The 16,657-nt window shown below is 37.5% G+C and overlaps 1 protein-coding gene and 1 pseudogene across 1 annotated transcript; both read left to right on the top strand.

Annotated features, from left to right (window-relative positions):
* Positions 1 to 1,939: 1,939 nt before the first annotated feature.
* LOC138833550 (olfactory receptor 5B17-like) lies at positions 1,940 to 2,887 on the top strand. The gene has a single exon (XM_070031828.1). It carries the CDS (start codon positions 1,943 to 1,945, stop codon positions 2,885 to 2,887), a length of 945 nt encoding a protein of 314 aa, XP_069887929.1. The 5' UTR covers positions 1,940 to 1,942.
* Positions 2,888 to 14,626: 11,739 nt separating this feature from the next.
* LOC138833551 (olfactory receptor 5B3-like) lies at positions 14,627 to 16,443 on the top strand (annotated as a pseudogene).
* The last annotated feature ends 214 nt before the right edge of the window (positions 16,444 to 16,657 follow it).

Here is a 16,657-nt window from a genome sequence, read left to right on the forward strand (position 1 = left end):
TTGGAAGAATTTATTTTATGTACACGAACTGGGCCATGCTTATGACTCTTTCTTCATCTCTTTTGCAAATAAGCCATTTGCAAATTAGAAATGTGATCTCTAAAGATGCTTTCATTTCAACAACCCCTTATGCTAAGATAACTTACTCTGAGATTTTATGTTCACTGCAGTAGCTCATCTAATGGCTAATGATTAAAAATAATGCTGCACTTGCTAGAACTTATAATATGTCACCTCACATTGTAAAAGAGAATGTGTATATGTGATTGAGTTAAAGGTATTGAGATGTTAAGCTTCTTTAGATTATACAAATGGAGTGAAAGCAGAAGTCCCTCAGTTTAAGACTCAGTACTGTAATACCAGCATCAACAAAAGAAAAAGATATCTTACAAATGGTAAGCACTAAATACTACCTATTGCTATTGCTATCACATAGGCCTGAGAATGATAAACTTTTCTCTACACAGTCTGGGCTGGAAGGTGGCTCAGTGGTAGAGTGCTTACCTTGCATTCATGAAGCTCTGGCTTTGATTCTTCAGCACCACATAAGCAGTAAAAGCCAGAAGTGACGCTGTGGCTCAAATGGTAGAGCACTAGTCTTGAGTTGAAGAGCTGAAGGACAGCACCCAGGCCCAGAGATCAGGCCCCACGACCAAAAATAAATAAATAAATAACAATAGTAAAATCAGTTTACTATAAAGAAATGATGATGCTTCCTGTGCCCTGTCTTTTACTTGACCCTTCTTTGGGTTGTTGTGAGTTTTCCTAGATACTTTCTACATTTAATTCTTGTTGTATATATGATTGGCATTTACATATTTGAGTTGCTATGCTATACATTTCCATGACACTTTGTTTTCTCTATTTTTTGTATATATTTGACTGTTTGAAGAACAGACATGCTTATTTTAATTTGAATGTTTTATACTGTATACATGCATGGAAATGGCATACTTACTCATTAATATTTAAAACCTTTCTATGGCTTTATGTGTCAGCTGAAAGAAAATTAAATGTAAAAAGTTCAAATTTATTAAGAGTATTTGATTTAGAAATCACCTTGTTTGGGTCTAAGTTTTGGATTTGTCGTATAATATCTATAAATAATCATTTAATCTTAAATAATTACAGAACCTATCTGTTCCCAAGTCACTTTATATAAAAGGGGCATAATAACAAACATAGAAAGTCACTTCATATAAAAGAGACATAATAACAAATTAACCCATCAGGCTTGTAAAGAATATTAAGTGAAGACACAGAAATGTAAGCAATTAGTCACAAAAAGTCTTAGAAAATAGAAATACTCTTATGTATGGGATCTTGGGAAACATACTAGCATTCCTGCAAGTTAGTTGATGTCTATAAAAAATTAAGAAGTTGGGCTGGGATGTAGCTCAGTGGCAAAGCACTTGCCTAAGCAAGTGCAACATCCTGGGTTCGATCCCCAGTACCAAAAAAGAAAAGACAAAAAAATACAGTTAAAAAATTAAGAAGTCGAGGGCTGGGAAGGTGGCTCAGTGGTAGAGCACTTGCCTTGCATGCCTGAGGCCCTGGGTTCAATTCCTCAGCACCACATAAGCAAAAAGAAAAAAGCCAGAAGTGGCGCTGTGGCTCAAGTGGTAGAGCGCTAGCCTTGAGCTGAAGAGCCGAGGGACAGCGCCCAGGCCCAGAGTTCAGGCCCCACGACCGGACCCAAAAAAAAAAAAAAAAAAATTAAGAAGTCGAAAATGATGTATGTAAACACTGTTTCTTCAAAAGTCTAACATTGCATAGGTAAGTTGTTCACTAAATTTATACTATCATCAGACACTTTAGATAAAAAAACTTTAAAAATGAATTATTATTATAATGGAATAGTGCTTTCACAGTTCAATAGGTACACAATTGTGTTCTCTACTTATCTTTGCTACAGAAGACCTTTGATTCTGAAATTCTGCCTATGGAGAATGGGACGGAGGTGCGTGAATTCATCCTCTTAGGACTAACCAGTGACCCAACACTACAGGTTCCTCTCTTCATCATCTTTACACTCATCTACCTCATCACCATGATTGGAAATCTAGGAATGATCACGGTCATCCTGCTGGACTCCCGTCTCCATACCCCCATGTACTTTTTCCTCACTAACCTATCTCTGGTTGACTTTTGCTACTCTTCAACAGTCACTCCCAAGGTCATGGCTGGGCTCTTGCTAGGAGACAAGGTCATGTCCTACAATGCCTGTGCTGCTCAGATGTTCTTCTTTGCAGCCTTTGCCACAATGGAATGCTACTTCTTGACCTCCATGGCCTATGACCGCTACACAGCAGTGTGTAAACCCCTCCATTATACCACCATCATGACCAAACATGCCTGCACTCGTCTGGCCATAGGCTGCTATGTCATTGGTGTTCTGAATGCTTCTATACAAACTGGGGACATCTTCTGCCTCTCTTTCTGTATGTCCAACGTGGTCCATCACTTCTTCTGTGACCTTCCAGCGGTCATGACTCTGACGTGTTCTGAGAAATACACCAGTGATCTGGTTCTTATACTTGTGACAAGCTTTAATGTCATTTTTGCCCTTATGGTTATCTTGATTTCCTATGTGTTCATCTTTATAACAATTTTAAAGATGCGCTCAAGTGACGGATACCAGAAGGCTTTATCTACCTGTGCTTCACACCTTGTTGCAGTCTCCATCTTCTATGGAACTGTTATCATCATGTACATACAGCCCAGCTCCAGTCATTCTATGGACACTGACAAAATTGTATCTGTGTTCTACACCATGGTGATTCCCATGTTGAACCCCCTGGTCTATAGCCTGAGGAACAAGGAAGTGAAGGGTGCATTCAAGAAGATTGTTGAGAAGGCAAAACACTCTTTAGGCTTAATCTTTTAGCTATGTAGAATTCATAATAAGCTATATCAGCCTGCTTAGATTCTTCTCAATGGAAGACATCTAGTGCCTCACTTTAGTATTAATAGTCTAGTTAAGAAATTATTCTAAATATGCAAAAATAAAGAAAAGTATGACAATAATTATACATGTCAGATTTTTATTGACTTGTGTTGTTCAAATAATTATAGTAATTTAATAAATCAATGTCTAAATTGTCATGGAGGAATTTGGCTCTGAGAGTGTGGTTCTATTTACAATACAAGGTAATATTAGAATAAGCATGGAACAAATTTCTATTTTTGTGTATGTGTATTCTAGTTCTAGAGCTTGAACTCAGGTCCTGGGCTCAGTCACTGAGCATTTTTTTGCTAAAGGCTAACACTTTACCCCTTGAGCCACAGCTCCACTTTGGACTTTTTGGTGATTTATTGGAGAGAAGTGTCTCCAAAGTTTCCTGATTAGGTTGCCTTTGAACTGCAATCATCAGATCGTGGTCTCCTGAGTAGCTAGAGTTACAGGTTTGAGCCACTGGGACCAGTTTACATTTTGGTTTTTAATCTACTATTGCTTTGCTTTCTTGCTCACACCTGATTCTTTATGATTTCAGACATGCTTGTGTTCCAGTATTTTGATAGTTCATTGAAGATCTAGTCTCCTAGACTTCTCTGTCCTAAACGATCCTTCAGATCTCAACTTCTTGAGTAGCTAGGTTTACATGAGTCATCAGTGCTCAGTGAAGTTGTCAGTCTGAAATTTTTTTTCCACTCAACATGGCACAAGCTTTCCACTTTGAAAGTCTGCAGACTTTCATTCCACCCTGATAGCTAAAAACTGTTGCAAGTAACTGTAGCTGATACATGTAACCAATCAATCTCTCCCAATCCCAAAAGACCAATTTTAATTTACTAAGTAACTGCAGTCTTCTGTGCTGACTTAATATATTCATTTTGCTCAATAAATTTTCTCTATTGTCTCATATCCAAAAACTCTTCATTTAGTGAAAGAAATAGAGTATGATTTCTTTTGCTTTACGTTTATGAATGCATCACCTTTCTTAATTTTGCATTTGGTAGTTTTGCATCGCATATATTTCAAGAGTGGTAGTGGAGAAAATGGATAAGAAAAAAAGTTTTTTCAAAACATTGGACAAGAGTCCTAGGAAAACAATTTGAAATGGAATTTTCTCCAGAGACCAAACAAACAAACAAACCCACAATTAGTGTCTTAAGAAGAGCTGTTTCCTACTCTCCAGAATTAATTGGCTTCATAATGCAGCTAGCAATATTTCAACATGACTAGTGTTGGATAATGTTTATTATTGTCTTCTATAAATAGGAAGGGTTTTTAAAAAAAATTCTCTTTAGTCTGGCTGGTCTAACGTTATATATTGGGTATGTGTGAATGTAACAATATAAGAATAAGTTTTGCTTAACTGTAGAGGAGATAAGCCGCCATACCTAGACAAGTATATCATCTAACCTCTTTGACAGTATGGACATTGAGCTTCTGTAGTCATTATTTGTAGATAGGCTACATAAACAAGAACCTTCTCATTAACACATGTATCAGAGTAGGAAAGAGCGGTTCTCTATGTGGAAAGAAGTTACTATGTGTGGGAATTGTTATTTTTATTCTAGACATAGGTCGTTCTTGCTAAGGTGAGGCAAAAATCTCAATATTGTTTTGATTTGGATCTCCTTTATGGCCAAAGTTGTTGAGCATTTCTTCGTGTGTCTTTTGGACAATTTAATTCTTCTGAGAATTTTCTGTTTAGCTTTCTTGCTCATGTATTAATTGATATGTCAATCCTTTGGGTGGTTAATTTTTGAGATCCTTGTATATTCTGGATAGTAGGTCTTTGTTCGATGTGTAGCAAAAATCTTCTCACATTTTGTAGGCTGTCTGTTTAACCTAGTGACTCTGTCATTTGCTATGCAGAAACTTTTTAGCTTGATGATGAAATCTCATTTGTCAATAATCTTTCCTATTTGCTGGGTCTCTGGAATTCTACTCTGAAATTTGCCTCCTCTGCCAATAAGTTCTAGTATTTTACCTACTCTTGCCTGCAGTAGTTTCAAGGTTTCAGGTATTAAATTGGAATCTTTGATCCATTTTGAAGTGATTTTAGTACATGGTGACAGATTAGGATCCAATTTTAGTGTTCTCCATATGGACATCCGGTTTTCCCAACATCATTTGTTGAAGAGACTATCTTTATTCCGAGATATATTTTTGAGTCCCTTGTCCAATATCAGATGGCTGTGGCTGTAGATATATGGGTTTATTTCTGAGTTTTAGAGTCTGTTCCATTGGTCTCCAGCCCTATTTTTGTGCCAGCACCAAGCTGGTTTTGTCACTATAGCTCTGTAGGAAAGTTTAAAGTCTAGAATTCTGATACCTGCAACATTGCTTTCTTCACTTCCCTTCGCCTCGCCCACTGCCCCAATATTGCTTTGGTGATTCAAGGCCTTTTGTGATTCCATGTGAATTTCTGGATTGTTTTCTCTCTGTGTGAAGAATTGGGATTTTGATGGGTATTGCATTGAATTTAGCTAGCCTTTGGTAGTACAGCCATTTTCACAATATCATTCAATCAATCTGAGAACATTAGAGGCTTTCCCATTTCTTGATGTCTTCAATTTCTTCAGAGGTTTGTGGTTTTCATTTTACAAGTTCTTCACTTCTTTGATTATGTTTATTCCTAGGAATTTTTTTTTCATTTGAGACCATTGCAAACAGAATTGTTTTTCTGATTTTTCTATCTGTTCATTATTGGCATACAGAAAAGCTACTGATTTTTGTGAGTTGATTTCGTATCATACTACCTTGCCAAAGTTATATATGAACTCTAAGAGCTTGGAATTGAGTCTCTATGATCCTTTAGATAGAAGCTCACATCATCTGCCAATGGTAATAGCTTGATTTCTTCCTCTCCAATTTAGATCACTTTTATATCTGCTTTTACCTTATTGCTCAGGCTAGAATCCTAGTACTTCACTAAAAAGAAGCACAAAGAGTGGATATCTTTGTCTCATTCCTAAAGAATAAATATTTTTAGTTTTACGTCATTTAGTGTGATGTTGGCTGTAGGTTTGTCATCGATAGCCTTTAATTCCTAGCATCTTCAGAACTTTTATCATAAAAGGATTTTGGATTATATCAAAGACTTTTTCTGCATGTATTGAGATGATCATGTGATTCTTGCCGTTGATTTTGTTAATGTGTTATATTTACTGACTTACATATATTGAACTAGCCTTTCATCCCTAGGATGAAAACAATTTGATTTAGTATATGATTTTCTTTTGATTAGTTGTTAAATTTGGTAAGCGAGTATTTTGTTAAGAAGTTTTGCATCTATATTCATTAAAGAGATTGGAATATAATCCTTTCTTTTAGTTTTTATGAATATGTATATATATTGGCCACCATATGGACAATGTGTGCCATGGGAAGTGGATAGACCACCAACACCAACAGGATGGAAAAGAAGCTCATCTTCTTACAGATCTGAATGAAATGTTTGAACAGAACTATCAGTGACAGACTATATTCTAATGTCCACATCTTTGACATACCTCATATTTTTAGTTGACCATAAGGACCATCATGAATATTATTAATCAGTCTCATAAATTTTTAGGAACCCTGAGGTAAGTTATAACACAAAGCAAGATGCAAAGGAGCGAATAAGATCATGATGGAAACCAAAACAAATACTGAACCTATACTGCAAATATTAGTAACATAGCAGATGTTAATGAATTGAACACACTATTAATGTGTGTAACAACTTAATCAAATTCATGTGTTATGATTTAATAAAATTATACAATTACACATATTTTTATCTGTGCCAATTCTTTTTAATACTTTTTATTTTAAAAATACTGTACAGAGGGGTTACAGTTACATGAGCAAGGTAATGAATATATTTCCTATCAAGCATTGTTGCCTCCTCCTTTGTGTTTTCCCTACCATCCCTTCCCTCCCACCTCAACAACAACACTCCTCCCCACCCCCCCCACCTAAATTTTTCAACATAGTGTCTTGTACATCTCATTGTTACAGTGGGTCAACCTGTATCCCTATTTAAGCATTTTATTTTTTCCCTCCCCCTTCCCAAATTAGAGAAGTGTATATAGAAGATGCAGGGCACCAACATCAAATACAATGAAAGCAGGGGTTATACCCTGAGGGAGGAACATAAGAAGGAACAAAAAAATCACATGGTTCATTATAAATACATTAGAAACAATAGCAAGGGAGAAAAACAACTTGTGTCCCCATCTTGGTGTTCATTTCACTTAACATCATCTTATCTGACCTTTTCTGCTTGCCCCAGACATATACTAGTTATTGCAAATAAGGGAAACCATGGGACCTATGTTTCTTTGGGCCTGGCTTACTTCACTTGATATAATTTTTTCCAAGTCTTTCCATTTCCTGACAAATAGGGCAATGTCATTCTTTCTGATGGAGTATGCCATGTAAGGGAAACTGTTACCCAAGAGTGTTCCATGTTTATAAAATCTGGTTTCCAGTCAGTGAGCTCTGAAATTATATCATAACTTTAACTTCACATGTCATTGTTTGAAATAGATAAAGCTCTATCCACAGCACCTTTGCTCACCATTTATCAAAGTGAGTGCCAATAGTTTTAGCGCACACACTTGCTTTCACTTGATGGAGGGTTTCTAGTATCACACTCACTGCACAGAAAATGCAATGAGATAAGCAGTAAACTGTTTTCTGAAGAAGACAACATTTTACTGAGATCTCTAAAGGCACGTCCTCATTTGCTCTCCATAGAGACAATTCTGTGAAGCCGCAGTACAGATACCTCTATCATTTCTCATTTCACAAGTGAAGAACCTGAGCTCAAGTAAGGTAAATTACTTTCAAGTACACAGAACCCTGTGCAGTACATAAAAGACCTAAGTCCAGCCTCCCAAGCTCTGCGTTCATCCTCCTTCTCTCCTGCTCGAGATCTCAACGAATGTGGGACAGATAAGTGCATGAGGATTTCTCTGGTGATGAATTTCTGCTTTCAGACACTCGCAATTTTAAGAGTGAGTTTCCCTTCTTTTCAAAGATCGAGGTAAGCTTTTTATAGTCAATGTTCTCTTTGGGTAAAGAGCTATAGTTGAAATCATGAGGAAATTGCATTTTTCTATGCATTTCTGCAGTCTTAATCACTTTGACTATTTTCTCTGAAACATTGGCATGAGGAGTGGCACAGTGGTTGCTTACCATGAGTAAAACCCTGAGCTTGGCTGGCTTAATGTTGATCCCCCCCAAATATCCACATTCTAGTCCCTGATACCTAAGATTATGTTGCATTACATGGTAAAATGAACTGTGCACAGTGATTAAATTGGGTATTTTGAGATGATATTATCTGGGCCAATCCCACATGGGCAATACGGTGTTCGTAAAACATAACAACTGCTAAAAATAAAATAAATTAATTAAAGCAGATCCTGTCCAGAGCGGGTAAACTTTTGGCAAGCACAATTCATTGGAAGCCCTGTTATGTCAGCTAATACATGGAAGGGCCTAGAGAAGATAACAACCATTACAGTAAGAATGAGTCTAAATAAGGTAAAAGACACAAGTTAAAATGTGCTTTGCCAGATAGAAATTAAGCCAGAGAAATCCCTGGGTTCAAAGCAGAGCATCTGGCAACACCATTAACAGGAGATTTAAAAAAAAGAGTGAGAACAAACATAGAATGTAAGAACACAGAAATAATAAAGCTACAAAAAAGCTAGAAATAATAAAGCTACAAAATGTCTCACCTTGAAACCAGCGGATTACTGCCTACCTTCTCTACATTCCATCCTGATAATCGCTACCATTTCCAGGTTTATATGTATTGAAGATATGCAATGTGGCTTAAACAATAGCCCATTGTTTAATTAATGCTTTTCATAGTCCTTACATAACTCTTCCTGATTTCATGATGCTAAGATGTATTAGACATAATACGTCTAAGTCTGTTTCACAAATAAATAAACTGTGGTTAGCAGAAGGTAATAGACAATTTCAAGGAAACACTTTTGCCTGTATTTAAGAAATAGCTCTCCTGTAGAATTTACTCATTCTTCTACAGCAAAGGTTTCAGATATATGGTGCAGAATTCAAGAATCTCAGTAGTTCTTTGCAAGGAATAAAGTAATCTTCATACCACGTACATTTCTAGCTGGAATCATTGTGCATGTAGATACAGAAAGAAAGCTGCATCTGCCACAAACTAGATAATCTCAGAAGAGGAATATTTTTCTGAAAGAATTAGACTAGAGTCCTAACAACAGGATCTGACCAGATGCCTAGGAAACCTTTGATCCAGGAAAGCAGCTATGTTTCCTATTAAGGAGGGAAGTATAGAGTAAGATAAATTTTATTTGCCATCACCAAAAATAGAACTAGCATAAATTTCCCTAACACAGAAATGGAAATTACTTCTCAATTAGAAGATTTCACTACTGAAATAGGAAGCAAAACTGATGGATGGCAGATATGTTATGATAAAATGAGTGTCAGGACAAAAGACTACGTATTCTGTGTGAGTGGATGCAATCATTACATTCAATGTATGCGTATGGAAATGGAACTAGGAAAATGGAGGGGATGCGTGGGGTTGTGAGAGATGGAGGGAAATGTGGAGAAGGATGACACTGATCAAGATGTGTTGTACTCCCAAACTGACGTGTTGAATTTAAACCCCTTTGTACAACTTTTAAGAGATAATAAATATTTTTAAAAGGTTACACATTCTGGGATTCTAGTCTAGGACATTATTGCAAAAGGCAAAAATATGTGAAAATAAATTTGTAATGTTTTCCAGGAGCTGTAAGAGTGATTAAGTTGGCCATAAAGATTGAGTAAATATATTGTGATGGGCTGTATTAGTTAATGAATTCACATTTGGCCAAATATTAGAGCTGCACACTAAAAAGTATCCGTAGCACATTTCGTCATTTACATTTAAGCTGAAGATTAAAAATCATAAATAACAAGCAGTTCAAAGTTATGTGCACACAAATTTAAAATACACTCAGCTGACTCCCATAGGAAGTGCAATTGCTTCTTCTCTCGCAAAGTGGGATGAAGTACGCTGTCTCTTATTCAGAATTCCCTGCTGGTTTGCATGCATTGGTCTCTGAAGTCCAGCTTCATGCCAGTAACTTTATTTTAGAGGGAGCAGATGTTCCCGCTAAACACATGGAGCTGTGTGCTCCTGATACATTTATCTGAATGTCAAGCTCTATTATTACATGCAAGTCTTGTTCCAGCTTGAAGATACACTACGAGTCATGGTGAAGAAAAATACTCACAGGGTTAAAATTATATTAAGTGATTTTATAATAGTAGCAGTAGTAGTAGTAGTAACAATAAGTCACCCGGCATGCTGTTTTGTAGATTTTGCTTTATTTGCTATTTACAAACACAATTCCATGGGTGTGTTTGAGGGAACATCTTTTTCATCTTATTTTAAAACGGGATGCGGTGAGTCTTCCAAGTACATAGGATTCATGATAGATTCAGGACTTAAATGAGATGTGAGACACGTTTTCTTTACATTTCCCTGTCTCAACGAGCTTAGACCCCTTTGCCATAACCTTCAATAGAGCTACTCCAACAACACATTATTCTGTGGGAGAACTTACTGGTTTCAAATTCATTGCACAGGACTAGCATTTGTTTCCAGGGAACAAGGTAAGCTTCTATTCAAGGTACCAATTACAGTGGGAACTGCAATCCATACAAATGAGTATAGTATATGCATCTCTCTCAACTCCTTCTATGAGCTTAGGACAGGAATTGAAGTGCTGAACATGATTCTAAAACACCAAGGTGAGCCTAAAGTATAGAAATGCTTAAGTTCTGAGAGCAAACCATTTGGTGATACTACTAAAACATTATATTGATGAGTTTTTTTAATATAAGCCAAAAATATTGGTGATACACTGGTTAAATAGGTGACAATTTTAGTTTGTTCCCTGGGTATTTCTTATTGGAGATAAAACAAAAAGAATGAAATAAAAACAGAGTAGCATGGTCCTTCTTTGTTGTTGTTTTGCTTTATACATTATTTTTTTTGCAGAGAGGGGGGTCCAGTCATGGTGCCTGAATTCTGGGCCTGGGCACTGTCCCTCAGCTCTTCAGCTCAAGGCTAGCGCTCTACCACTTGAGCCACAGCACCACTTCCGGCTTTTTTCTTTTTGCTTATGTAGTGCTGAGGAATTGAACCCAGGGCCTCATGCATGCAAGGCAAGTGCTCTACCACTGAGCCACCTTTCCAGCGCCTTCTTTATAATTTTAATTTAATAAATATTCTTTATTGTAAAGATACTGTACAGAGGGGTTACAGTTACATGAGTAAGGTAATGAGTACATTTCCTATTGAGCATTGTTACCCCCACTTTAGTTTTCCCCCAGAATCCCGTCCCTCCCTACCTCCCAATTCCTCCCTTCCCCCACCCAGTTATAAAGTTCATTTTTAACATAGTGTCTTGTACATCTCATTGTTACAATGAGTCAACCTGTATCCTTGTTTCAGCATTTTATGTTTTATTCTTATTGTAGAGGTGAGGTTATAGTTACATGTCATGTAATGAGTACATTTTTTTTGAACCATGTTTGTTTTTGAGGTAAGTTCTATGAAGCTTAGGTTAGCCTTCAAATTCACAATTTTCCTACCTCTACCTTCCAAGTGCTTTGATTATTTGTGTGCACCTGGCTAATGATTCTTCTTTATACTACGTGGACCTAATGAATCATCAGAATCTGACCTGAATTTAAACACTCTCCCCCTTCATCCCTTGATCTCATAAGTATTGTTCATCTACAAATACAATCATGTGGCTACATGGACAAGCTTTTACTTAGGATTAAGTTGCATTTAAATATTGACTCTTCCTAAATGTACCCATAGAATTGTAAAATATTACTTAGCTTCAAAATTATCAGTTCCCTTAATAGCAATAAGAAAAAATGAAAATAGTGCCAAACTACATACATCTAGGCAATAAATGCACCCATACACAGTAACATGTGCATTTATACATAAAGCTCTTATCATGTGTTTTGGAGCAGAATCTATGATGAAAATGGATACACATAAAGACCTGGTGGATTAGACTTATATCGTGGAGTTGTAAAAGGAAAATGAATAAAACAATATGGAGTATTAGTTACTAGGTACTAGATAGACTTCCAAAGCAACTTCAAACAAAAAGATTTTAGCATCTTGGTCCTACCTTGCCATAGATTCAACTTTAGAATCTTCTGAACTTTAGAGCCTTCTGCTTTTGTCCACAAAAGCAGAGCTATAAGCTAAACAAACTGGAAACTCCCAACCCCTACTAACTTTGACTCAGCCATGGAATGATAGCAAATGAGAAAAAGAACACTCGTTCAACTGGAGCTAAATGTGGGGATGAAGCACAGGACCGGCTCCTGGGGGTTGTCCAGAGCATCAGTCACATGTGGAGAGCATGGACACGGTGTAAATTATTGGGTGATGGAGTGGAGAGAGGACAAATAAAGTCTCTGTAGATTTGGGCAGTTTAGGAACAGTGTAAATCATGGGAGAAGGGGAAGAAACACAGAAAATCTCGGTGCACATAGTGTCTGTCCACTAGCAAAGGAAAAAGAATGGAAGGAAGGACTTGAAACTCATCCACACTTGAAGCCCTACATGTTGGTACTTCCTTTCCCAGACACTCACAAGCCATCAGCGAGCAATTGTCTGGATGAACCGAACATGCAGCACTTTATTCGTGATCAGTATAGTATCTTATTTCATTCTGACAAAAATACCTCACTACCATCTGAATTCTACACATGGAGAAAATGTTACATTAGAATGAGGAGGCTGTCGTTGTACAGGTAAGGCTGAAATGAGTCCTTCCCAGTACCCAAGCTCTGTACCTAAAGTCAGAGCTGTCTCTGCTGGTTACAGCAGTTCCTCCTGCTCCAGCCATCTCACCACATCTTCTATTTAGTATCCCTCATTTAATTCATGGAAAACCTCAAATACTGACTTTAGAATAATGGAGAACGTTAGTAAGTATAAATTGAGTTAAGTTCAATTGAACTCAGTTCTACTACAAATTGATTTAAATTCATTGAATGTAGTAGTTAACCACTCCACCTGGGACCAAAGCTGGACTGCTAACTTGTATTTCTGAGTGGCTACAATTATATTACAACCCTCACAATTCAATTCATACAGAAGTAATAACTATTCAGCTTGATAAACTGATAGAAAAGGGCCTAGAACAGTTCCTGGCACATTAGCAACCAGGAATTCACCATGCTAAGAAAAGATTGAATGATTGACAGATTAATCTCACTGCCTTCATCTAGAATATTTTGTTAAGATTTTGATATATTTTTTCCAAGTCTTTCCATTTCCTAACAAATGGGGTAGTTTCATTCTTTTTCATAGAGGCATAGAATTCCTGTATGTGTGTGTGTGTGTGTGTGTGTGTGTGTGTGTGTGTGTGTGTGTGTGTGTATCACATTTTCTTGATCCATTCATCTACTGAGGGGCACCTGGGTTGCTTCCATATCTTAGCGATGGTAAATAATGCTGCAATAAACATAGTTGTGCTGGTAGATTTAGTATGGTCTTGTTTGTGATCATTTGGGTAAATGCCCAAAAGTAGGATTGCGGGTCATAGGGGAGCTCTATGTGGAGTCTTTTGAGGAACCTCCATACTACTTTCCAAATTGGTTGAACAACTTTACACTCCCACCAACAATGCAGTAGGGTTCCATTCTGTCCACATCCCCTCCAGCATCTGTTGTTATTAGAGTTCTTGATTATAGCCATTCTAACTGGGTTGAGGAGGAATCTCAATGTTGTTTTTAAAAAATTATATTAAGTGAAGTAAGCCAGGCCCAAAGAAACATAGGTCCCATGGTTTCCCTTATTTGCAATAACTAGTATATGTTTGGGACAAGCAGAAAAGGCCAGATAAGATTATCTTAAGCAAAATGAACCTCAAGATAGGTATACAAATGGTGTTTTCTTTCTTGCTATTGTTTCTATGTATTTATAAGGTACCATGTGATTTTTTTGTTGCTTTTTATGTCCCTCCCCCATGGCATAACCCCTGTTTTCACTGTATTTGATGTCAGTATCATTTGGGGAGGGGAAGGGAAAAACAAATTGTTTAAATAGGGATACAGGTGGACCCATTACAACAATGAGATATACAAGACATTATGTTGAAGACGAACTTTACAATTTAGTGGGGGGGTGTAGTTGTGGAGGTGGGAGGGAAGGGATAGTAGGGGGAAAACAAAGGAGGAAGCAACAATGCTTAATAAGAAATGTACTCATTATCTTGCTCATGTAACTAACACCTCTGTACAGCATTTTCACAATAAAAAACTTATTTAAAAAAGGGAGGAACCGTAAACTAAAATTTTTCCAAGTACCGAAATAGCATTTTTAAAAATAAAATATATAACCCTAAGAAAAGATTTTGAAATCTCAATTTAAGCTAGATAAATGTTTTTTAAATGCAGATGTGATCCAGAAAGATTCTCTCACTAGACAGTCTGAGGTTCTAGAGATGATTAGTGCACAGTTTTGCTGATGTTCATGCTTTGTTTCGGAAGAATATTGAAACACACGGTATGACCACAATAAAATGATGCCTATTTCTATCCAAATATTTCCATGTCATTGCAGTCATTGAAGCCACAGCCTAAGTAACACTGATGGAGAACAGAACAGAGGTGACAGAGTTCATCCTGCTGGGGCTAACCAATGTCCCAGAACTACTAGTCCCTCTCTTCATCATGATCACCCTCATCTACCTCATCAATGTCGTTGGGAACCTGGGGATGGTCCTGCTGATTCTCTTGGACTCTCGTCTCCACACCCCCATGTACTTCTTCCTGGGTAATCTTTCTCTGGCAGACTTTTGCTATTCCTCAGCTGTCACTCCCACAGCCATGGCTGGACTCCTTACAGGAAGCAAAGTCATTTCCTATCATGCTTGTGCTGCTCAGACATTCTTCTTCGGAAGCTTCGCCAGTGTGGAAAATTTACTCTTGGCGGTAATGGCTTATGACCGCTATTCAGCTGTTTGCAAACCCCTGCATTACACCACCACCATGACATCAACTGTGTGCATATGTCTGGCTGTAGGTTGCTATGTCAGAGGTTTCCTGAATGCTTCCTTTCACACTGGGGAAACCTTCAGTCTCTCCTTCTGTGAGACCAATGTGGTCCATCACTTTTTCTGTGATATCCCAGCCGTCATGGCTCTGTCTTGCTCCGACAGACATGTGAATGAGCTGGTTCGTGTTTATGTAGCCAGTTTCAATATCTTTTTTTGCCCTTCTGGTTATCCTGGTATCCTACCTACTCATATTCATCAATCTTCTAAAGATGAGTTCCTCCGTGGGATACCAGAAAGCCTTGTCCACCTGTGCCTCCCACTTCGCTGCAGTTTCCATTTTTCTATGGGACAATCATCTTCATGTACATACCACCCAGCTCCAGTCACTCTATGGACACTGACAAAATCGCATCCGTGTTTTACACAATGGTCATCCCCATGCTGAACCCTGTGGTCTACAGCCTGAGGAACAAGGAGGTCAAAAGTGCATTCAAAAAAGTGGTTGCTGGGAAGGTGGCTCAGTGGTGGAGTGTTTGCTTCACATGCATGAGGCCCTGGGTTCGATTCTTCAGCAGCACATAAGCAGAAAAAAGCCAGAGGTGGTGCTGTGGCTCAAATGGTAGGGCACTAACCTTGAGTTGAGCTGAAGAGCTGAGGGACAGCGCCCAGGCCCAGCGTTCAGCCCCCACGACCGACAAAAAAAAAGTTGTTGGTTGCACCATTTATTGAAGTGACGTTTTTTTTCAGTGTCTGTTCTCTGCACCTTTGTCAAAAATCTATTGCCTGCATGCATGCATTCATTCTCAGGTTATCTTCCCTACCACTGGTCTGTGTGTTGATTTTTAGGTTTGTTCTATGGATTGTTGTATATTTTAAAGTCAAATGCGACGGTGCCTTCAACTTTCATGTTTCTTTTCTACCCTCAGGGTTGCGTTTCCTATTCTGGTCTCTGGTTTGATTACTATTGTGATAGAGAGTGTGTATACATAAGACAGAAGATTGGGTTAATTTAAATAATTCACTGGGGAATTATAATGTAAACTTAAAATTGTCACTTTCTTCAGTTGAGTAACTGTTCTAAGAGATATAACTTGAGAATACAGTCTTAGAAAAATTCACATTTTAAAAGAAAGCACATGTTCCCATTGTTGTACATTTTATGGAGAGAGACAGAGATAAAATATCTAGAATAAATTATTTACCTCATATTTACACAATGGAATTCTATGCTTCTATTAGAAAGAATGCTATTGCACCATTTGTAAGGAAATGGACAGACTTGGAAAAAATATATCTAGCAAAGTAAGCCAGACCCAAGGAAACATAAGTTACATGGTTTCCTTCATGTGGTAATTTGAACGTGCCTATAAATCTGAAAGTACACAATAGATAGTAAAAGACAAATAATTATACTTGGACATAATAAATTAGACAGGACTCTACACATTCACACAGTGAGACCAAAGGAGGATATTCTTATGAGAAGATGACAAAGTTTCAATAGCTATGTGCCTATATTCATATAAAATGATGTTATCAAAATGAACTCCACGAAATTGAAGTAAGAGGATTTTGTTATTTTGCTTCTCTTCTCTCATTCTCTCTCTCTTCCTTCTCTGTG

This window comes from Dipodomys merriami, unplaced genomic scaffold (assembly GCF_024711535.1).
Source record: "Dipodomys merriami isolate MVZ:Mamm:240054 unplaced genomic scaffold, mDipMer1.0.p SCAF_21, whole genome shotgun sequence".
In the NCBI taxonomy this organism is placed as follows: domain Eukaryota; kingdom Metazoa; phylum Chordata; class Mammalia; order Rodentia; family Heteromyidae; genus Dipodomys; species Dipodomys merriami.

Coding starts and splice junctions, on each gene's coding strand:
- LOC138833550 (XM_070031828.1), top strand. CDS start 1,943: ATGGAGAATGGGACGGAGGTGCGTGAATTCATCCTCTTAGGACTAACC.